Consider the following 24,708-nt stretch of genomic DNA (forward strand, 5'->3'; position numbering starts at 1 on the left):
ACTCTCTAGGACATACCGTTCCTGAGTTATGCGACATACATACGCACATACGCTCATCCGCACATACGTACATACGCACATACGCAAATACACACATACGTACATACAGACGTCACGAAAAAACTCGTTGTATCTAACTCGGGAATCGTCAAAATAGATATTTCGCGTGTCTATACGTTCTTAGGCACTTATCCACGTGTGGTCGAGTCGAAGAAAAAACTCCACATTCATTCGGGGGTGAGCAAAATGTAAATTAAGGTCGATTTTTGAGTGAAAATTTTTTCGCGAATACAATACTTCCTTTTTTGTAAAAGGAAGTAAAAATGTAAAAAAAAATCTCTTTGTTTTATTAAAGAAATTGCAGAATCCCAAATATGGAACAGTATGGACAAAATACAATTGAATGTTTGAGTATTGTGTAAATCAGTTATACTTTTAGAAGGTATAACAGAGTGAGAATGAGAGTAATAATGTACTTACCTTCTGTGTGAATTTGTATGACATTGAGCGATTTTAGCGTGATATGAAAGCACCTTATACAGTCTTCTCCTCCAGTTCTAGAAACAAAAATCCAAATTAAAAAATGTGTTTAATGCAATACAACACACTTGCAGTAATGCTTTTCATGATAAAGAAAAAGTAAATTCATTTGCAATAAGAATAATTTTTGCATCCCCCCCTTTCTTTTTGCTTTTTACAATTGAAATAAACTTTTTGAATTGTTTGAATTGCGATACTGCTTCACATTAATTAAAATAATAATAATGGTGATGATGACAATGATAATTTAAAAACTTCTTTAAAATAAATTGACGGAAAAATATTATTAATTTTTTTCCCCCGCTTTTGAAGATTAAATTTTCAGCAAGCAGGATGTTGCACAAGAATAAAAGTATGTTTCTATTATTATTATTATAAAAATTATTTTTTTATTTTCTGTTTCAGAAACTGAAGTAGTACGTTATTTCTAGCTTGAAAAAAAAAAAAAAAATGAAATTCTGAGATAGAGAAATATTTCGCGAATGAGTAATTGCTTCAAACTTTACTAGAAGGGTAAATGATAAAAAAAGAAAGGGGGGAGGGAGAAGGAAAGAAAAAAAAAAGCAAATTAATTTGACATTTACTTCAGATAAATTCTTGCAAATGAATTGCAAATATTAGAGTGGAAAGGAATGCCATCGGAATGAATAAAAGAACTTCAAAGCCTCCAAGTCAGCTTTTACGTATTTTTCAAACGCAGACCTATAATTTCGTTCAGCAATTATCAAATATTTATTTTATTATCCTCTTTCAAACATAGGTATTTGTTCTGGAGAGGGATAAAATTCAATTTACCAAGAACATTTCACCAAGAATGCAATTAAAAGTGAAGAAATGGAAATAAAGGAATGGAATGTCTACGCCCAAGCTAGCGTTTCAGTAAAGGAGGGTGGGAGCGGAAAATCAGAATAAAAACAAAATGAAGACGAATTAGGGTTTGAAGATTAAAGTCAAAGCTTGGTTTTGCTTTTATTTATTTGTTTCTTTTCATTTTGAGTCCGCTGTTCTAAAGCACAAATGCTGCGCGGATGTGCTTTGTGTATAGCTTTTGATACGGCAAACAATTAAACATTGTTTAACCTTACAATAGGTAAATCGACTCTGAAGTAATATTTTAAGACAAATTCCAAATCATCACTCCGGTGTAATATTTAAATTTTGGTACGTTTAACCCTTCACTCCAATTTATTGCAAATTTTGCAGCTTAGATTTGCATTTGATTTTGCTTAAAAAACTGAATAAAATCCGATCCGAATTGCAACATGAGCTTTAAGTGTGATAAAAGCCAGTTCCACTTTAGTTGTCTTTCTAAGGAAAAGAAATGTTTTCATAGTTTCCACGCTAATTGAATTCTGAACGCAGAAACATATGATCTAAGCCTCAAAGAATTCTTTCCTAAAAGTTTCACTGGTTTTCTCTTACTCAAATCGCAAACGCGGGTAAGAAACCCTTGCTTAGAATTTCTCTTAGAATTTACTCAAAGAGGCTTTGCATTGCAAATCGGCATGCAGATTACTCAGTGAAATGTGGTAAAAAGACTTGGAAACCCACTTGAACTTAACAACCAGCTCTGATTACTGCGTCAGGAAGAATATACGTTTTTATTTTAACAAACACAGACTTCAATGCTTTTCGAGCATTCAAGATTGCATTTTGATTTATTTCACTTCGAAGTGGCCGGTGTTTCTGTGATTGGTTGATAGTAAGTCGCGTGATCTATTGAATTAGGTGGTGAACGGACAGTAGGTACAGCAATGTCATATTGCCGCTTTTAGATCGCGAGTCAAGTGATCTATTACTTCTTGAGTTTTTCAGAATTAATTAATTATTTTTTTCAAATGATTAATCCTTTAGCATTGCATTAATTCTTTTCTCTTATTTCCTTCTCACTCTCCCTCTTTTCTGAGCAGACGATAAATATTTTCACATGACTCCTATTTTTCTTTTTCCTTTCAGATTTTTTTTTATCGGGAATGTCAAGCAGATAATATTAATAATAAATAAGTGGGTACTTACGTATCTTTGAGAATGACATTGTTGCCCCGCCTCCTATGACACCGCCCCCAGGGAGGTATGGAGTCAACTTCGACCGTGATTTCGCTGTAGGATACGGTGTGGCCCCCGAATGCTGCGCTGGCTTGTGTTTGCGTTAGGAACGTGCCTTGGAATTCGATAGGGAAATAACATATCGAAGAAACTGTAACAGAAACAGGATACAGATTAATTCGACAAAATTACAGGCGAAGCAAAAGTACAATGACTAGGGGGTCATAACAGAATGATTTACATATTGCTTATGGCTGCCTTCTACATGCCTGTATAACGACTATGCCATTTCGCAGAAGCATAAAAATGACATCTCAAATACAATAGATGTTACTATAAATATTGGATCAGCAAATAGATATTGACGAATGAGCAATGAAAGAAAGAAAAAAATTGTAAAACGAAATACATTGGATAACACATGATGCTATTATTCTCATTTTTAAAAATATAATAAAGGAAATCTTTGTCTTGTACGAATTGTGAATAATATAACAAAATAAATACCATCGATCGAATTCATTTTCTCTGTGTACTAAAGAAAAGCAAAATGAACGAATTGTACCTGTGTGTAATAAGTTGCAAACATCAAAATTATCCGTCATGTAACTTTTCAATTCAACAATACACAGCGCAAATATAGAGTTCAGCTTTTATGGCTTTGAGAATTTTAAAGGAGATTAAAATTTTAAGGACTTTTTTTTTTTTTTTTTTTTGCTAGATTTAATGTTTACATCTTATTGAAGTACAATCAAACTACAGGATTTTTTTTATGACTTTGGCTCCGATTAATTGTTCCCCAATTTTCGGTGCCTTAGGCCCGTGCCCATGCTTAAGCTGGGTCTGCGAGCAGCAAGCGTGCCAAATTTGACCCTTCAGAAACTGTTTTGAGCATGCCGAAAAATTCAAAAGATAAGTAAAAATAATCCATCAATTAGAGGATTTTTTTTCCTTCGTCACAAAATAATGCTATGACGGCTTATGATACATTCAAAATTAGAAACAAATTAATAGCTAAGACTCAGCAAATCAATGGAAACCTTATCGAATTGATATCAAAAATATTGTAACTAGAATCCAAAAAAATCTTACAAATCACAATGCCAATTAGTTTCAATGACAATTATTACCAATACTTTATAATTATTTCCAGATTTTTTTATATTCAATAAATAGTGTCCTCTATCCCCACATTTTTCTGTAATTGTAAATAAAATTATTATTTTATTTATAACTAAAATAAACATAAAAAAAAAATCAAAATCTATTAATTGGTTTTTTTTTAGAATTGTAAGTGTCATAAAATTGATTTTATAAAATTGTTAACAATATAAAATTAATTTAGAATTATAAATTCTTAAATATTATAGAGCAACTGCGCCTAAAATCATAAGAAGAACTAAAAAAAATCATTTGAAATTGCTATAATTTTAGTTCTTTTTCCCCGCCCTCGCCAAAATCTTTCGGAACAACTGCTCCATATTCATTCTTGAAATCTACTTCTACCTGCTTCCTAATACAAACATCCCTGCTCACCTAATATCACCCCCACTCGTTAGCGACCTTCTAAATCCTTCGGCACGCCCTCCTCTCAAACGCATCACATCCTACCACTGATCTCCCGAAATTACAACATTGCAAAAGATTCGGCAATTCCCGTGGGATCCTGCGGGGCGGATGTGGCGCAGGCGAATTTTTTTTCTCTCTCTCTCTGCTGCCCCCTTTTGCTCCTTTTGAGAGGATGGGGGGTCCCCGGGGACCTGCGACCCTTTTTCCGGCGCTTTTTTTTCCATCGCGTTTGTTTGTTTCCACCATTTTCCTGTTTCGAATGGCATGCGTTCACAAGTTTGTTCATTACCTGTATGTGCTGCTGGGTCTATTCTTGGCTACTCTTCTGGAACAGGGAAATAAAAATACCAGGAAGGGTCATGATAATGTCTATGTTTCAAATTTCTATAAAGAATAGTAGTTTATTAAAAAATACTAATTCCTTTCAATCATCAATCGCAATGAAATATAAAGCGAAACCCGATTTTTTGTTTTTCAAAGGACTGGATGACAAAAACTTAAAATATAGGAAAAAGTAAGTTACATGGAAAATATACATAGGATGCAAAAAACAAATAGAAAAAGAAAGTAGAGGTTGTAAAAATGACTTTTTTAAAAGGCATAATATATTAATTTTACGAAAAAGTTTTCTTCGTAAAATATAGTAAAATAAAGTATCAAAAGTTTTTTTCGTAAAATATAGATATTATACCTTTTAAAAAGTTATCTTTACTACCTCTACTTCATTTTTCTATTTGATTTTTGCTGTCTATGTATGTCCCGTAATTTACATTTTTCCGTATTTTACGAAGAAAACTACTTTGCATACCATTTCAGATAATTTAAACACGTTTACTAGCGGCTACGGGCCTTTAGGTTGGAAATAGTCTGAAATAGTGGATTGTTTTTTAGTTATTGGGTTCAAAGTAAATGCAGCATCTCTCAGGATTGAAATTCGTTGCAAGTTTTTTCCTGATCTTTATGAGAAAGAAAATAGTATCTCATTATTTGTAAGCTTTTCAATCAATGTTGACTGATTGACTGGCTGTGCTTCTGGTTCTTGTTCATCTTCATCTACGAACGAAAAGTCCATAAGGTCGGCTACGGATGGAGCAGTAGCATTACTGTTTTCATTGAATTACTTTCAACAACGTAAAGTATCTTTAAAAAAGCACAACGGACCTCTGCCCCGAAATTTTTCATAATTGAATTTTAAATAAGCAGTTTTAGTCAGGAGAAGAGGTTCTTGATGCGGCGAAGAGTTCAAAGCCCCCCGCCCTAGAATGTTCAAAACTGAAGCAAACAGTTTTTGGTAAAATTAAGAGAAAGAGGATTTTTTGAGTTCCCAATCGAATTATGTTATTGCAGTCAAGTTTAGGCCAACTTCGGTGGTGTTAGATAATCGAGGGAAATTTTCCGAAATTACAGTTTCAGAAACAATGGTCCTTTGTCGGCATTAAGCAAATTTGGAAAATTTCGAGAGACTCTCCAAAAATTTTAAACTCTGTATTTTTATACTTAAATCTTTTGATGTATATTCATAAAACATACTCACATGGATGTTCGTTATTTTAAATTTTTAGCTATTGCTACATGAAAATCCTCTTTAAGCTTTTTTCAAACATCACCGATTACTGCTCTTGTTTTTCAATTGGTTCCTTCAAACTCCTTAAAATTTCACTTTAAAACAAACTCTTGACTTAAAAAGTTTTAAGAGCTTTAGGTAAATAGGTTTTCGTCAGGATATTTCTTAACCCAATCCAGAAGTCTTTGATCCTGCAAATCCAACTGAATCAATAGTTTCCGCAGGAGAGCGGTCATGGCACTGACCATGGGGGCCGACGAGAGGCCATGTCAGCCTGGTCAGAAACTAGGGGCCCGGCCCCTGGGGAGTGTCCATCGGAGTAGTATAGTTTTATAGTGGGAGGGGGAGCGATCAAAATGACAAAGAGCCCTTATTGGCTCTCAGCAGCCCCCCCCCCCTCCCAATATTTGAGTTAAGGGCAACCCTGATTTTTAAGGGTATGTTTCAGAGGATCTGGATCTCTTGCTGAGGGGTATCGTTCTTCAAGGGGTGCGCATAGCTTCATAGTACGACTTCAATTTAAGTCTTCCCACTGAATATTTGTGGAACATCTTCCCAGAATTTTCCGAAAGCGTATTAATAAAACGATCATCAATGCTGCTCAATAAAACATGGAATCAAGTTTGATAGTGTCCCACTTCCGGCGTGTTTCCATCGGTTATTTACCCTCGCCGAGACACGTAAGCCAAGAATTTTTAGAATCCGCGATCACGCTCGGCATAAGCAATAAAACAACCTCAGAACAATAGATCGCATTAACGGCGACGGATGTGCGGCCAGCGGCCCTGAGCAAACACACTAAATAATTACAAACAGAAACTAGGACCTCCAGCTGATGTGTGAGAAACGCAGTCCCGCAAACTTCATCGGAAACCATTAGCAAGTGCTAAAAATCCGAGCTGTGTGAGAAAGAAGGCACAATAATTCATCGCGATGCTCTAGTAAACGACCTCTCAACTCCACTTGCCGTAACTATAGTAACGAAGTGATGATGCTTCCTGCCCAATAGGGATCCCCTCCTGGGAGCGGAAATGGTGTTTCTAATACGGGCTGGTGCATCACTTCTCAACCTGATAGCGATTTTTCTTTTATATTTTCAAGTTCGATTCGCTGCTGGTTAACTAGAGGTATAAGCGAGGGGAAAAAAAGTTAAAGGTCGTCTCATTGTTGGAAGGTTGGTGAAGCAAGTTGAACCTAAGCATGAATGGGCGTATTTTCTTTTTACAGGTGGGGTGTTGCTGTGAGAGTAAAACGATAGGAATTACGGTCTTCATTTCCATGAATTCTTTCTAATTTTTTTCTTTTTATCTTTTTTTTTTCAAGACGCCCTCTTTTCCTCTTTTGAAAATATACTCCAAATTCAATAACTTTCTATTCTGATAATGATATTGGCATTCTGATGTGTTTTGTTTATTTATTGATGTTTTGTTCATATGGTTTATAAACCATATGAACTAATTTTAGCTTCAGTGCTTTTCGATAATCAAAATCTACACATGTGTGTGTAATGAGGCGAAGGAGAGGGAGGGGGTAAAATAGTCAAAATTTTTATCGTTCGATGGGGACAAACGAGTCGAAGCAATAAAAACATTTTTGTTCTTTTTCCTGCCGACAAAAGATTTATTAATCTAATATTGCAATGGTATGAAATAAAATACGAGTATCACATGATTAGAAGCATCAACCCTCCCCCTCCCACCCCCTTGTTTACAACACAAATTATGGTGTCTTGTATGTAACAAATGTTAACTAAATTGTTTTTCGTTTTTTTAATTCGTCCTCTTTATGAATTTGTTTCAAAAAAAAAAAAAAAAAAACTGAACGTAAAAGCAAAATAAACATATACTCCGCCGTTGCTTTTGGACATTAATGACATGGATAATGGAGCAAGTTAGTTGTAACTCCAATAATTTTTAATATCAAATTCAAGTAAAACCAATCAAGTATTAATATCTATTACTAACTAAGCTAACACAATAAATTAGGATCAAGCCGAAAATATACTATATTGAACTGTTTTTCTTGAAATCGGTCTCCCTCAAATTTTAAGTCAAATAAACGAATTAAATTAAATTTGAATTGCTTGAAAGTTGGGAACATTGAAGAAACGTTGAAGAACGATTGAATGTTGAAGATGATTGAACGTTGAAGAAACATTGATTCATTTTGAAACTACAGATGGAACTACGGCTATAGTTAGAAACCATCCTGCATTTTATCAGTTTCTCTATTATTCCCCTTCTTTATTTTTTTTAAAAATCTACTCATCCAATAAATAAATTTTCTTCTTACAGTTACAGATGGATTTTTGAAGTACTTGTAAAAATCCTTGAAAGTACTTGTAAAAATCCATCTGCAAGCCTCCAGTGTAGCAAATTGTCTTTTCTAAGCCTTTGTTATATCCAGATGCTCAGACACAGGTGAAGCACCTGGGGTCGGGGCTCTTTTTTTCTTCCACCAGACTTTCGGGGAAAACTGCACTGCAGGTCCACAGACAGAACTCCGTAAAACTTGGGATCACGTAGGACAAGAATTTGTTAAGAATTAGATGATCGTTAATGTGTTGAAAAATTACTCGCAGGTGCCCTGTAGGAAAATACAGACTAATGTCTTTCAAAAGCAGATGTTTTTTAAAACTTTTTGAGTTACACAGCCGTTGCCAAATGCTACGTTTTTAACAAAAAGTAACTCAACGTAACTAATGACAATAAACCTTTGTGGAAGAATAATTGCAAAGTTTATCTACTACAAAGATAGTATTTAGTACATGAGTTTGTTTGTTGATGCCGTTGAGAGTGAACTGGGAAAATTTGTCAAGCTGTAATTCTACGAACAGAAAACCGCTATACATGACTACTCGAGGACAACTGCACAATTTTAGCCAGCTCACCTAAGAGAGAACTCTTTAGTTTTATTAATGCTTTTGTTAGAAATTTTCTGATACATGAGATGTCCCCCCTCCCAAGACAATGGCACACTCCCCCCCCCTCAATACCACGAAGAAGCCCCAAGAGCAAAAATTTCAATAGGACAAGTTGAACCACGACCCTCTCCTCCCCCCTAGTTAGACGCCCGTGCCTAATACAATAAGAGTGTTGTTTCCTTTATTTTGTTATGTAGTACACAAAAAAATAATATTTTTTCATTTTATTTATTTTGTTTTTAAATGAGTTATTTTCCTATTTTGGCATTTTTGTGTTTTCAATGAACCCCTTGGCACGCGCTCAATGTGAGCGTACTACATTGAAGCGAGTCTGTTCATTCCATACAATTACATTTTGTGTAACTAAAAAAAAACCTCTACCTAATAAATGCTTTCACTGTCATCATTGTTCATTGCATAATTATGTAATACCTGAGACGATGATTGCGACCCTGCTTTTGTGTGCGGATGGATGGGGACACTCTCTGTCCACTTGCGTGGGTTGCCGTAAAGGGATGTTTATCTTCACGTCTGCCTGCACACGGACAAGGATTTCTGATTGGACAGACCTGCCCCCACACTGTCCATCTATGAGCGGATGAAGCACACGAGCGCTATCACGCTCATCTCTGCTCTTTGGGCCATTAGCCGCGGAGGAACAATAAAGGTTTCCTCCCGATCTTGCGTGACACCGAATTTGGAGTCCCCTAATAACATATCGACGAACCCTCTTCCTAATACCGCTGAGACAGGAAAAGAGATCTCTCTCTCCGACGCACAAAAGAAAAAGGAAAATGATATTTCGCAGTGATATCGTATCTTAAGAGAATGTGGATGACTCGTTACCGCTGGAGAGTCTCTGGAATGGAAATCAGACCGGGGGCTAGTGCTTGACCGATTAGGGACCGGTCAATAACTCGTCGGTTTCTTGTTCAACCGTGATGCCGATTGTGAACATTGCGATATTGATTTTCATCTTGCGAGATGTTGCGAGAAAAATGCGCGCACTTCCCCCGCTTTCGGAAGTCTGCACGTGGTTCCTCCTTGCGTTCCAAGTTGGATTCCATTGTTCTTGTCATGCCGCTGGAATGAGATGACAATGAAATGCGCGCTTCTCTGTTTGTATGCTTTGTTTTCCGTTTCGTCATGGCATGCGGCGTTGTTCGTAAATGACTACTCTGGAGTTTTTTAAGCATATTTTGCGATAAAGAAGACAGGATTGGGATATGAATGTAAAAAACAGATGCTTATCAACATTGCTAAACCTTTAGTTATTACTAGTGTTAGGGGCACGGCAAGGGAGTTTGGAGGGGTGTCAATTCCACCACCAGAGACTTAAGTTTCAATACTATTACCGATCCTAATATGGAAGTCTATATACAGGAAAGGACTTTTGTGACCAAACCACCTCCCCCAGAAACCTTTGTTTTACGCACCGTTTGTACGTTTTTGAAGGGACTGCATGATAGAAGCATATAAATAAAAAAATCTATAATGGGTATACGTTAATATGTATTTGATTCTGCAGTGACCAATTTAAAAAGCGTATAAATGATATAAACGTATGAAAGAGAAACGTATAAACAGTTCTTCACTGAATTGTTAATTCCAATAATATGGCAGTTTATTTACATACAGCTAAGGACTTGTTGCCTTCCCCACCGTCAGAAAGTAATGTCTGGTTGTGTTAGTGACTAGCGTACATTTTTATAAATATTAGTTTAACTGTATGTATATGTTGCTCATCGTGGCGACAAGAGCGGCACAGTTCAAAAAATATTTAAAACTTAATAATTATTGATTCTAAATCTATATTTAATGATATTTTTTACCACAATACTGACACAAAGGTAACTTACATAACTAGTGTGCCGAGGCGTACAAAATGGTATAATAATGAGAAATCACATTAATCAATCTTCACAAAAATTGCAATAGGAAAAAAATTCGTTTCTTAATAAAAATCGCCATTCCTAACACTGCTGTTTAGCGGAAATTGCAGCAATCGAAAGTTGTAAGCTTTTAATAGTTTTTACCAATTTAAGCACTGGGTTCTGTAAACTATAACTCCCGTATTAGGTTACTTTCAATGGTACCTGTAGATCTTCCAATTTCTTTATTATTCCTCGATCAATTTTCAATGCATAGTTTCAAGTAAATAATTTTTGCAAAATTAATCTGCCATCTTCTAGAAATGAATTAATCATTCACAGAGAACAGGAATTAATTTCTTGCAAAAGAAATGTACGAACTCTCGTTTCCAGAAACATTTCTCAAACACACATACACACAGAGAAATAGTCTCAGTTCCTTCCAATATGTAAAACATTCGCAAATTTTTTTAAAAAAGTACTAGAACTGAGCATGAAAGTTAAGCCCTAATTGAGAAGGGACAGGAAAAATTGCTCTATCACAATAAAAAAAAAGGTTCATTAGTTTCGGACAAATAATAAACGTTTTCACGTAACACAAAATATGTTTTGCTTGTCTATTATATCAAATGATCATTTTTCTCATGTTTCAAAGTGAGTGTGAATAACTTTTTTTTTTCTCAGTCAAAACCACCTGGCCACTTATAGCATTTCCTGTTTCAGCACAGGCCTAAAAGCCGGATTTATACATCAAATCAATTTCATATATCATTCCTCTTTAGCGTTTTAAATTTGTCTACCATCTGAAATTGCCAACGACTGAATAAATGAAAAAATCTTTGCTTCCTTTTCCGCTATAAGTGCTATAATCTTTTAATAACAGCAACACTTCAGATAATTTTCCAATATTGAGTCAAGGAACTAAAAAATGAAAACAAAAAAGGACAATTCGTCCATTAACTAGAGCTAATCAGGTGATAGACATCACCGCTTCCGTCTGAAAACTATTTGAAGATCAGATTGTGATCGGCAGCTCGATTTAACCTGTTGCATCTATCGATATCGATGTTTAATATTCGCTTAATTAAGTGGAATCACCATGCATATCGTTTCATTAACAACTCACTAGCTTTGCCTCGGCGCGTGTCCACGTACCCTGACATGACGGGGCGTGACTTCCTGTTGGACCAACAGCGTTCTTGGCGTTTCGGCTACGAAACAACACCTGTTGAGAGTGGTTATTAACTGTACGAGTCATTAATTGAAATGAATTTCCGGAAAAATATCCGAAACGGAAATTAGATGCGTTCGTTCACGATTGTTGCGATACGCCAGAGTTTCGTTTTCGAACCGAATTTAATTACATGGATAAGTCTCTTGTGGATTCTGTTTGCCGTGAATTCGGCTTCTCGATTGTTACTGTACAGGGCGGCAAACAAGAAAAAATCGAAGTTCCAAGAAAGAGTCTGCACTTTGTTTTTTTCGATGCATTCATTCGTGAATTTTATGATGCGCCAGAGTTTCGTTTTCGGGCCGAACTGAACGTGGCACCCCGATGTTACGTTTCTAAAGGGACTGAGTCGAAAAAACGTACAATACGGGAAAATGTAAAGTATTGAAAATACATGGAAAGCAAAAATCAAGCAGAAAAAAAATTTAAAATATTAAAGATGATTTTTTAAACAGGAATAATATCTATATTTTAAGAAAAGAACATTATTACACATATTATTCTAGATCATTTTGACACATTTAGTTGCGATTCCGGGCATTTAGGTTGAAAATAGTCAGTAATAGTGGATTGTTTCTTAATCATTGAGTTCAAAGTAAATGCAACATCTTCTAAGATTGAAATATTTTGCAAGTTCTTTTCCTGGTCTTTATGAGAAAGAAAAGTTTTTTACGAATTGTAAGATCTTCAATGCAATATTGAAAGAAGGTACTGGCTGTCTGCCTCCAGTTCTTCTCGTCATTTTCATTGGCGGACGAAAAGTCTACAATGACGGCTACAAATGGAGCAGTAGCACTTTTGTTTTCAGAGAAAAACTTTCAATACGTGGATTATCTTTAACTGAATTTTTTCTGCACAAATAAAACATATTGATCACTGTAAAGTTTTTTTCCTCCCCGTTTTTCTTTTTAACCGACTTCAAAAAGGAGGCGGTTATCAGTTCATACCGTATGTATGGTTTTTTTTTTTATCCACTCATAGCGTCTCACCTAGTGAACCGATTTTGATGATTCTTTTTTTAATGGATAGGGGATGGCTCAACTTAGGTCCCATTACTTTGTTTGACCATATTTATTTTTTAGAAAAAAAGTTAAGGGCAAAAAACAGTAATTTTTATGCAATTTCCCTATTAAATGATATTGTAGCGAAGTTCGCACTTTTCATCCGCGGATAACGGTGGCTCAGTGGTAGAATTATCGCCTCCCACACGAGCGACCCGGGTTCAAATCCCGACTAGAACAAAGTGAATTTTACTAAAATTTCGTTTCTACTGTTTCCCGTATTTTCTCGAATGTTCTATTAATTTCTGTATCTTTCCAAGTCTGGAAAGTTCCAGCACTTTCTCAAGTTGTATATAAGGAGATGTAACGTTCATTCGTGGTTCTGAATAAAGATCTCGAGTTGAGACTAACGAGTATTCGCTTCATTTGGCTTTCACATTGTCTTCGCTATCTTCACTCGACGTTAAATCCCGGCTATCACAAATTTGCCATTTCAACTGCGCTTGCGCGCGGACTTAGCTGATTTCAAAACTCTTGCTAAATTAATTACAAACATTTTAAATTTGGTAATAAATATGAGATGGCAAAAGATAAAAATTAGAAATCACAAAGTTTTTTCTGATTTAGTTTTTAGGCCTCGGTAAAGATTGAATTTTGCGTCTTAATTATTAATGGATTCGGTGTCTGAATCGTCTGTCCTTTTTCAGGACCAAATTTTTAACCTCAGAAGAGCTTACTGGAATTTCAGCATCACTTCTAATACAAAGCCGAACCCTCAACCTAAATAAAAATGTATAATACTAAGTCGTTTACGCCTTACGTAAAATATCCGCAAAAGACGGAGTTCTGTACTAATATTCCAATCATTTTTGAAGTACACAACGTGTTTTACATTTATGTTAAATAAATATTTCCAAACTAATAAATATTGAAGTGTCATTTTTTTCTTAAGATTATCAGTTATTCATATCCGTAGTTTCATATAGTATATCACGAAGTCGCTGTGAAAATATTCTAATCGCATTCATTAATTTGGTGGGACTCTCGCTCAGCTTAAATATAAACAAGCAACACGAAATCTTAAAGCATAAAGCCCAAAAAGCTAAGTCCGCGCGCAAGCGCAGTTGAAATGGCAAATTTGTGATAACCGGGATTTAACGTCAAGTGCTATCTTCATCTACGCGACAATATGAAACTCATTGTTATAAAAGTTTGGTGCCATATAACAGTAACATTAATAGTAATTGTAATGATAATTTTGAATAAAGGTTTTTCTAAAGCAATACAGTGATATAGAGCCGAACTTCTTACTAGGTAACTTCTTACTTTTACTGAAATATCTACATTTACACTAAAAAGAATGAAATAAAAAAATTTTGAAAAAAAAGTAGAACCGACTTCAAAATTGCTCTAAAAAGTGAAAAATAATTTTATTTTTTAAACACCATCAATACTTTTAAACATAATTTTTGAAGTTGGCGCAAAAACAAAAAGTAAATTCCATTGTAACCATGCTTCGTTCATATTTTTATCAAAAAATCATCCAAAGTTAGGAACGAAACATTTATATCGTTACTCAAATATGCTGTCATCAATGCGTAATGCATGTGGTAGTGAAGAAACTGGACCTGGTTAAATTTATACTTGTAGTTGAGTTATGGCTGTGAATGATTTTATCGATCGTTTTTGCGCCAACTTCAAAAATTATGTTTAAAAGTATTATCGATGGTGTTTAACGAATAAAATTATTTTTCACTTTTTAGAGCAATTTTGAAGTCGGTTCTATTTTTTTTTTTTTTTTTTCAAAATTTTTTTATTGCTTCCCATGGAAAACGTAAAATGCAGTAAAATTCATAAATAATAAACTACCAAGCCAGGTTAAAGTACCATTATTAGTACATAAAAAAACTGGGACTTGATGTAAAAAAAAGCGCTAAATGCGGAAAAACGTAGATTCAGGGGATGTAAAATCGGAGTTTGACTACATCATTATATATCTCCCGTGGTCACAAATTTGACTTTTGGGAGATACCCTACTGGTCGGTTACTAAGAAAAAAATCGGACTTACAAAAGAGTCTGTTATTGTTTAATAGATGCATTCATTCAGGATTGTTATGACACGCCAGAGTTTCGTTTTCGACCTGAATGAATGCTTCCTGCCGCAAATTTGACTTCTCGAATGGTACAGCTCTGGACAGAAACTCGGAAAAAATCGAACTTCAAAAAAAAGTATGCAATTCTTTTATTAGATGCATTCCTTCACGATTTTTATAATTTGCCAGAGTTTTCATTTCGACCAGAGTTTAATTACATGGTTAATAAGTCCCCGTCCCGTGGATTCGGTTTGTCGTGAATTTAACTCCTTAAATGGAACTGGATAAATTTTAATGTACAGAATTGAACAAATTTTAAAAATCAGCATCATTTTCTCCCTTTTATTTTTTCAGTCATTAAAGCATCATGAAATTAAAGCGTTCAGATTTGATTTTTAAAAACAGCGCGCTAACTATAAGTCGAAGAGTATTTTTATGCAAAAAAATGTTTTTTAATAAAGTTAATGTCATACACTTTTTTACCTGTTTTTTTTCCTTGAATTTTTAATTGAATGTTTTCCCGAAATATATGTTTAAACTAACGATGATAACGATCACTAATATTACTATATTCATTATCGTGGAGCGTTATCAATGTTAAAAGCCATTCTAAACTCATCCTTCAGATCATCTCAAAAATTTTTTTTTTTTAAATCAGATTTTGCATTTCAAAAGCGCAGTGGATGGAAAATTTAAGACGCAGTAATTACATTACTATAATTTAAGTGCAATAACTGTACCGAAAAATAAATATCCGTAATGATTAATGTAAGCATTATATTTCATTTATTACACGTTTGCAAAAAAAAAAAAAAAAAAAAAAAGATTCTATTTTAAATCATCGTCATGATCACTGAATTTATGATTTCTGAAATAATAATAATGATAATAATTAGTATCATTATTGTCATTGCTATCAATGTTATATTTCTTGTTACGGTTATTCTTTTCTTAATACTGTTATTAATTTTGTAATTATGTTATTATTAAGATTACTATTGCTGCTACCTTTTGCAATTGTTGTTTCACTTATTATTTTTATCATTCATATTAAAAGTTAATATGAATCAAGTATATAAATACTACAAATAAATATTAATAGTGTTGTTGTAGCCTACATTATTATTTTTTATTACAAGCATTATATTTTTGACGCTGCTGCAGTACTTATTATTATCATCATTGTGATCTTTATTATTATTGCTGCTGATAATTGTAGGAGGAGAGCAAAAAAAAAAAAAAAAAATGAATTTATGCATTTAAAAAATATATATCACCATTCATTACAATTTCTGACTATAAGCTCCTTGATAGTCGTTCGTCTACTCTCTGAAAGAGTAAGGCAAAGAATTTCACTGACACAGATACGAAATTTCTGCGTAGGAGACCTCTTCACGCCCATCTTACGCTAACTGCATTCCTATCGCCTTTTTTCAGATCAGTTCATCTCAAATTGGAAGTCTCATTCCCTGTCATTTTAGCCGTTCTTTTTTTTTTTCCTACTCATTTCGGCGTCGTCACACTCCCCCCCCCCTTCAGAAATTCTATGTAATTATAATGCGCCAACGCACTCTTCCGCGGACAGGTAAGGAGATATTGAAAATAATGCTTTATACATTGTTTCGGTTTTTTTAAGTGTCGCAAAAGAAACTGCCCCGGGCTGCGTTCTTTGTTTGTTGACGGTCGGAGAAAGATCAAATGTGACATCCATAGGAAGTCGGAATTTTTTCCACGCCTTTTTTTTCTTCTTATTTCACAAACTTGGATTAGATTACTCGGTATTATATAGATTAAAGCCCCAAATCCTTACAATTCCTGTATTTGGTTTCGCTCTCTCTCTCTCTCATTTTGTTTTTTTTTAATCTGTTTTATTTTATTATTTTTATTTTGTTTCATTGAAATCCTGAATGAAACTGCAGGTTGTATAGAATACAATCCAATAATATCGTAAATATAGCCGGAGTGCTATCAAGGTTTTGTAAATAAAATGCTGGGTTTGTAGAAAGGGCGGATCCCGTAATTCTTCAAGGGATAGGCGGAATTGCGTTTTTAAACCTTTAATTTTGGTAAATGTGGTGGAAATAGCCCCCCCCCCCCGCATCTCTTCTCTTCCTTACATCCCAATGATAAAATCCGTTTATTAGAACTTCAATTTCGAAAAATTTCGTGTAGATAGTTCCAAACCTCATCCCTTTTCCTTACTTCACCAAAGATGGCTCGCAATTGCGTTTTTAAGACTTCAATTCTCGAACATTTCGGGTTAAGAGTCCCCTTAAATTCATCGAAGATGTTGAATATGATGCTTTTTACATTCTTTCGGTTTTTTTAAGTGTCGCAAATGAAAGTGCTCCGGGCTGCGTTCTTTGTTTGTTGACGGTCGGAGAAAGATCAAATGTGACATCCATAGGAAGTAGCAATTTTTTCCACGCCTCTTTTTTTTCTTCTTATTTCACAATCTTGGATTAGATTACTCGGTATTATATAGATTAAAAACCCCAAATCCATACAATTCCTGTATTTGGTTTCGCTCTCGTTCTCTTCTTTTTTTTCTCTGTTTTATTTTATTTAGTTTCATTGAAATCTTGAATGACGCTGCAGGTTGTGCAGAAAACTAGCCAATAATTTCGTAAATGTAACCCGAGAGCTATCAAGGTTTTGTAAATAAAGTGCTGGGTTTGTAGCATGGGCGGATCCCGGCGGTGTTCTTCAAGGGAGTGGCGAAATTGCGTTTTTAGAACTTTTATTTTGGAAAGTTTACAAAGTTGAGTTTACGAATCTCTCCTACTAAATTAATCGAACATCGCGTAAAAGTGCATTTCTGGAACTGTATTTTTGAAAAATTAGCAGAAAAAAGTGCTTGAACCTTATTCCTTCCTCTTTTACGTTAGGAAAGATGGTTTAAAATCGCGTTTTTAAGACTTCAATTTTGATAAATGTGGTGGGAATGGCCCTTGCACCTAACATCCAAATGATAAAATCCGTTTTTAGCCTACTTTCCCAGTAAAAGTCAGAAAAAGAAGAAAAAAGCATGAAAGAAGGCTTAATGCATCTTAAAAATATCGTGAAAAACAAAAAAAAGTCAAAAATAAATAAAATAATTAAATAAATATTGAAAAATTAAAAATTGGAAAGTAGGGTATTGAGATGGGGGAAAATGTCTGTCGGTCTGTCTGTCGGTCTGTCTGTCTGTCGGTCTGTCTATCTGTCCCCCCTAATAACTTTTGAATGAATAGTCCGATTCGAACAAACTTTTTTTTGTTCGAAAGATCTCGGCGAGGACACCTCATTCCCATATTTCACTTTTTGATTTGAACTATTTTTTGTTCAATTTTGAACAGTTCAAAAAAACTTAACATTAGCGCCTACGGGGAAATTCAAAGCAATTCCGAACTGTGAGGCGAATTTGCTTCAAACAAACATTGTAGGAAAAAGTTTTTGATAAAAAACTTGTATATAAGATATCTTTTTGATTTGAACAATTTTCCGTTCAATTTTGAACAGTTCAAATCCCTTAACATTAGCGCCTACGGGGAAACTGAAAGTCAATGTAGATTCCGTACTTGAAGGCGGATTTACTTCAAACAAACTTTGTTGGAAATAGCTCTTGACGACCTACTCCCGACTCCGACTCCGAGAATTTAGGGGGACCTGACACCGACTCTGACTCCTGTTCCCGACAATTAATCGGACTCCGACTCCCCGACTTCGACTCTGACTTCGTAGCTTTGGCAAACATTTATACACGGAGGATAAATGACTGACTCCGATTCTTGGATATTCGACTCCGACTCTTTTATCCCAAAATGAGATTGACTCCGACTCCGACTCCGCTGCTGTGGTTTTAACTGTGAAATAATTATTGTTGATATGATTTGTTTTTATTTTCACGCTAAAGTTTTAATTTAGGTATTTAGTTTTCGGTGAATAAACTCGAAAAATATGTGCAGACGATTTTTTTTTTTTTTTTTTGACAATGAAAATTATTTCTTTAAGTTGACATTTTATTGTTTTTTTTTTTATTTTGGTAAGTGCATTAATTCGTTTAAAAAATTATTTTCGGCAACAGGGGAAAAAGAAACGATTTTTTTTATATGATGTATTTATTTTAATGAACTTATTATTATTTTTTCGTTTTGAAAGCTGTTAAAAAAAATTTTTAATGGAAAGAAGTGTATTAGCTGCTTTGTTTAAAAGGTGCTGCTATTTTATTTGTTCGTTTTTTTTGAAGAAAAGTAAGGAATATTTTATTCCTAGAAATCAGCTTAAAATATTTAAAAAAAATATGTTTGAAAAAATTTGCGATTTTAGCTATTTTTGAGAATATTGATCAGGTACCAGAAAGTAGTATGGGTATACGGGAAAGTAGGCTCGTCTAGTTCTAGACGGAACTTCTTGTTTAGAACCCCATTTTCAAAAAATTTCGGGTAGATGGTTCCGAACCTCATCCCTTTTCCTTACGTCATTATCACCAAAGATTGCCCGTAATTGCGGTTTTTTAAAGACTTCAAATCTGATTTATTTCGGGTTATGAGCCTCCTTAAATTCATTGAAGACCGTTTAAAATACACTTTTGGAACTTCAGTGTCAAAAAATTGCCTGTTAAGTCCCTCAAGGGAGAGGCGTCGGGATGATTGCTCCCCAAAACTATTTCGTACAGTGAGCGACAAAGGTTTTCTCTCTACAGAATAAACATAAAAACGCTTTTGATAAACTTTAATTTTAGCAACGGGGGGGGGGGGGGTACTATATTTCTAAGGTTTTATGAAGGAAAAATAAAATGAAAGTTTCCAAACAGTTTCGCGCATTGTAAAGTAAAAATCATCTAGATATCATTGGGTGCAAAAATATTTGTTGTGTAGTTATAGTTGGGGCAAACATACCCTGGCAGCGTCGTAATGCTGTGATTAGGATCTTCGTAGCCTTCACAATACTGCCAGGTTAGCTTTGCCCTCATTTCAATGTCCAAGATGCAACTGTCGAAAAAGGACATGAAAGCAAATATAATATTTTATTTCTCCTACAAATGCAAGATCATCTCTTCCCATTTTCAATCGTCATACCTCAACATCATCAGGAAAATAGTTTTTTCTGTATCTCTTCTGTTTAATGGAAGAAAACACCGAAACAGGTTCATCAAATTAAATACGAGAAAAACAAAGCGCAAGAAACTGAGTAATAACGAGGTTGACGAATTTCGGAAGGTTAATTCTCTTCACATCCTGGTCGGCAGCAACCAACCAACTAAGCAAAAAAAAAGAAACGGAAAGGCAAAAATCCAAAAAAACTGGAGGGTCGATACTTGGTTATATGGAGGATGCCTCGAAAAGCAGGGAAAGTGGTCTGCTGTTCATAAAAGTAGGCTAGGCCGCCCACCAAGCGTGTCTAGGAACTACGGGTCACCACCTACGGTTGCTCTTTATCAAGCGTAGGTGAGCGCGGACGTGAATACGACACAATTAAGGCAAGCAAGGGTTAATTGTTGAAGCAAATTAGCGGTGCTTCTCAGCCGATTTCGGAAGGTCGGATTGTGCTAATATTATCGACTGACTTTGACAGTCGAAATTCAACCTTTGCCCGGTCCATCGAGATTGTCTGAAGGGCTTAATTTCAACACATTCTATTGTGACACGTTCCATGAAAGATCTCGAGATTGACAAAGATAATCAGTCAGGATCCACAAATAAACAAACGCAAAAAATATCCAATCCGAAAGAAACTACAAAAAAAAAAAAAAAAAAAAGAAAGAAAGAAAAGAAAGGCAGAAAAATAAACATTGCATTCTGCAATGCGAGACCCACAGTCTAAGTATTCAAGTGGTGGATTTTGGAGAGGTATAAAATCGTTAGCGCTCATGTCGTACAATTATGCAGCATGTGAAAGATCCCTTGAGTTTTCATTTGGTTTTGAAGACTCATGACAAAATTAAATTCGTCGTGCAGTTTCCCATCGAAGAGAGCCCAAGTGATTCCATCTGGTGGAGAAACTGGGAGTCAAAATTCTCCTGGTAACATCTGCCAAAAGTGATGCCAAGTGAAAGAGTGGATGCCAGCTCTTGGGAAATGCACTGAGTCTGCAAATTGCAAAGAACTTACAGGCAGCCCCACTTGAAAGAAGAAAAAAACTATATATGCGAAAAAATGAGACAATAATATTTCTTTCCAGACGCACGATTTTCTCCCTGTTAATAATTTAGCTTTCTTAAATTCCATTGATTAAGATTCAATGGATCACGCGGCTCGCTCTCTACCAATCGCAAATACAACAGATTCAGAAACATCAAATCTCGGCAAAGTCGAAGTGAAATCAATTAGCAATCTTGACTACTCAATAAATAAGTGAATGGAAAATGAATATGTCTATTTTATTAAAACAGATATTGAACGCAAATGTTTTATGAGTTATTGCTCCAATAGGCTTAGTTAATAATTGCCGGCATTAGCTGACTCGGCCTTTCGAAGAGTAAGATGGAAAAGGGCACGAACAGAAAAGAAGAGGTAAGAAATATGTCAAGGCAAGAAGTGGGAAGTAAGGTCGATCGTTAGTCTTTAAGGAGTTGGTATTCGATCAGTCTCTTCTTTTCGTCCAAAACAAAAAAATTCAGATGCTTTTTTTAATAGCAATAATTCCAATAATGAGAGGAATAAATACACGACTCCTTGTTGAATTCAATATTGTTTTATTACTAGTAAATAAGGTAAAACAATAGCAGTGGCCACTTCAAGGTTTAAAACGCACTAGTAGTGGTCACAGTGAAGTACAGTAGGCGCCGCTTAATGAGATCACTTTGGGACAACTACAATTTGATAAAAATAACCGAAAAGAATCCAGTAGACACAAAATAATGATTTTTTTCCAATTAAGGTGCATTTATTTTGGCAACCTCAAATTTAAATCACGATGACTCAACTGAACGCAGTTTTAAATTATAAATTATTAAATTAACAGAATGGAAATATCTGAATTATAAAAAGTTAAAGCTAAATTATGCAATTTTTAATCAAATAGTAATAGGTGAAGTAAAATATAACTGTTTTCCCTGCCATTCGTAAACCAGTTTCAAAGCACGTTCAGCTTTTCTATCTTTTCCAGCATGGTTTTGCTTATTGTTTAAATTTTAATATAACTTCGCTTTGTTTTCAATCTCGACACAATTCTTTAATAGTTTATAAATGGCAACAATGGAGGTCCTACATCAATGCCAGCAACATGTACAGCGACAGAATTTTTTTAGGTGCAAAAGAAAGTTTTCTTAGGGTCACTGTGGTCACTGGGAGGGGGGGGGGGGGCGAACTTTCTGTAGCTTCATTATTAAAAAATTTTATACTGCTATTGAAAACCACAAAATGCTACACAGAAAGTTAGTCTCGTCAGGGTTTGCCTATGTATTTCTGTTAATTGGAGAACAAAAACGGGGGAAAAATTGAAAGTTTATGAAAAAGTGATAACAATAAACGAAGACGCTGATTACAATGTCCGACTTTTTTAACGTGTGTTAACATACAAGTGTTCCGGGACTTCGTGATTCTGATAACAATAAGCGAATGATAACATTAACCGTGATCACATCAAGCAGCGCCTACTGTACATTTTTAAACTGTAGGTCTGGGTCCACAATATCAATTGCCTCTCTTGAAACTCAATGAGCGTTTTATACCCTAAAGTTTTCTAAATCTCCTCATTTTCTAAAAATGCCTGAATTTCTATTTGTTCAATTTTTATCTTTTTTTTTTTCCTTTCTCAAACCTGAAATTTGATCCAGCAGTGACTACTCCAAATCTGAAAATTTCAGTAGTGGCCATCTGACATTCTCCAATCCGAAGTATTTACATTACTTACTTTAAATTCAAATAACTGATGAATAAAATCTATTCAATATGATAGTTTTACATAAGTGTCAACAAAAAATCACATTATTATTGTTCATTTCTTTCTTCAAAGTACAAAAGTAAACTTGAAGTGGCCACTACTGAAGCACTGGGCGCTACTGGTTTTTTACCTTACTGTTTACGAAATCAAAGACGATGAGTTGTTACAAATTTTGAACAATTTAAATGATAAATGAGAGAAATATTCGAAAAAAATGAGAAAAGTTGTGTTTAAGTATCTTTAATTTTGAAATAAATTAAAACGCATAATCAGTGAACTGCAATTTTGATTAACATTGTATTTTTAGGAGCAAAATTTCCACGCACTTTTGAAATTTTTACAATTTTTCTAAGACTCGGTTAAAGTTTTTTTTTTTTTTTTTTCACCGCTACAGGAAGGAATCCTAGAGTTATTTGCAAATTTAATAAGTGTCATGTTCTACTAATTCTGTTTTTCTTCCCCCTTTTGATTATTAAATTCCTATTACACATAAGTGTTGATGTGTTTTTCTAAATTGTGTTAGGTATTATTTGTTTCCAAAAAATAATTGAAATGTACGTTGTAGAACCTAGTATTGGAAATAAGATGTAACGAGAGAAAACTACGAGCTTTAATAGATATTTTATGGTTCGAACAAACTGAAAATATAATTTAATATCTTTTCAAAACGAAACATTGAATTATCACTTAGCGAGAAAAAAAAATGCGCTCTTAATTTCGAACTGGTCTGTAAGTAGGCTCTTAAAAATTTAAACAAAAAGAAGAAAAAAGGAGATAAAACAAACACGGGAGAAGACAATAAGGACCATTAAGTGGCATGGTTGAAATCAAAAGAAAACTGAAAGAAAAAAAAGGCAAAAGGAGGGAGGGGGATTTATAAATAGCAATTATTGGCCCTTTCACCAGTGAGTTTCCAGATCTGTGGGAAAAAGTTGATACTTTAATCGCTATCTTTATTGATGAAGTTGGATTGTCCCACTGATTCTTATCTTTTCTTTAATGCAACTAATTTAGTGTTCACGGCATAGTGCCACTTCATACTTCCCTGCACACCCCCACCTTATGGAAAATTCAGCATTTGCCTAATCCAGCTCAGTTAACCGGCGCGTTATTAGGAACCACGCATCGCGGCAATCTGGACAGCCATCTCTAACGGACTTTATGGGGCACCAAGGCCGTGGTGCAGCGGTTCCCAAATTGTAGGTCGCGAACTCTGACGTTTTAGTTAGTTTTTTCCGTAAACCGAATTTTCAGAAGCGAAACTAAATTCTGAATAACATCAGGCAGTTTCGATTCGTAAATGAGAAATAAATGTAAATAAATAAATAAAGACAAGAAAGGGGGGAAAATAAGAACACTTTTGAGTTTTAGTTTTGTCATGCTTTAGTATTAAATCATGATTCATTCAGTAAAATTTTTAAGAGTTTTATATTAGAGTAAAGTTTTACACAATGACATTTTTTTTTTAAATTTATAGAACTTAAGAGATTTACAGTAAATTATTTTTGAATGAATAGTAAATGTATATTTCATACATATATATCCTCAGTTTATCTCAAATAGCACGTTCATCGTGTTTTATATCATGTAGCATCCTTTATAATATCACTATTCCTTCAGTTAATATGCATATTTGCGGAGAAATTGCCAAAAATGTTTGCAATTTTTAAAGTTTGATGGGTGAAGAAAGAATATAGCAATTTGAGCTGCACCATTAAACCCGTTTGTTGGATATGGCATCTTTTAGGGTGAAAAGTTGTAGCACCAGTCCAGCGGCACCTTCTTGAGAATGCCGGTGCCATTTAGCTAACTCTAACACCATTAGGGGTGCTAGAGGGACCCAAATGGTACCCTTAGATGTGCCATAGCGAACCACACGGAAAAAAATGCACCTTTAAGGATTACATAGTAGCCAAATAGCACGCTTAAGGGGGTGCCTCAAATGCTACAACGTAACCCTAAAATGGTGCCATATGCAACTCGCAGTTTAAACAGTGTATAAT

The 24,708-nt window shown here is 34.7% G+C and overlaps 1 protein-coding gene across 1 annotated transcript in view; it reads right to left on the bottom strand.

Annotated features, from left to right (window-relative positions):
- LOC129217434 (uncharacterized) overlaps positions 1–24,708 on the bottom strand; it is a 93,706-nt gene that overhangs the window by 26,043 nt on the left and 42,955 nt on the right. Inside the window, exons 2-3 of the mRNA XM_054851731.1 lie at positions 2,557–2,737; positions 481–557 (exon numbers count right to left, since the gene is read on the bottom strand). Coding sequence (XP_054707706.1) covers positions 481–557; positions 2,557–2,737 — 258 coding nt within the window. The remainder of the gene's footprint in view (positions 1–480; positions 558–2,556; positions 2,738–24,708) is intronic.

The sequence above is a fragment of the Uloborus diversus genome, chromosome 2, assembly GCF_026930045.1.
Source record: "Uloborus diversus isolate 005 chromosome 2, Udiv.v.3.1, whole genome shotgun sequence".
NCBI classification, from domain to species: Eukaryota; Metazoa; Arthropoda; class Arachnida; order Araneae; family Uloboridae; genus Uloborus; species Uloborus diversus.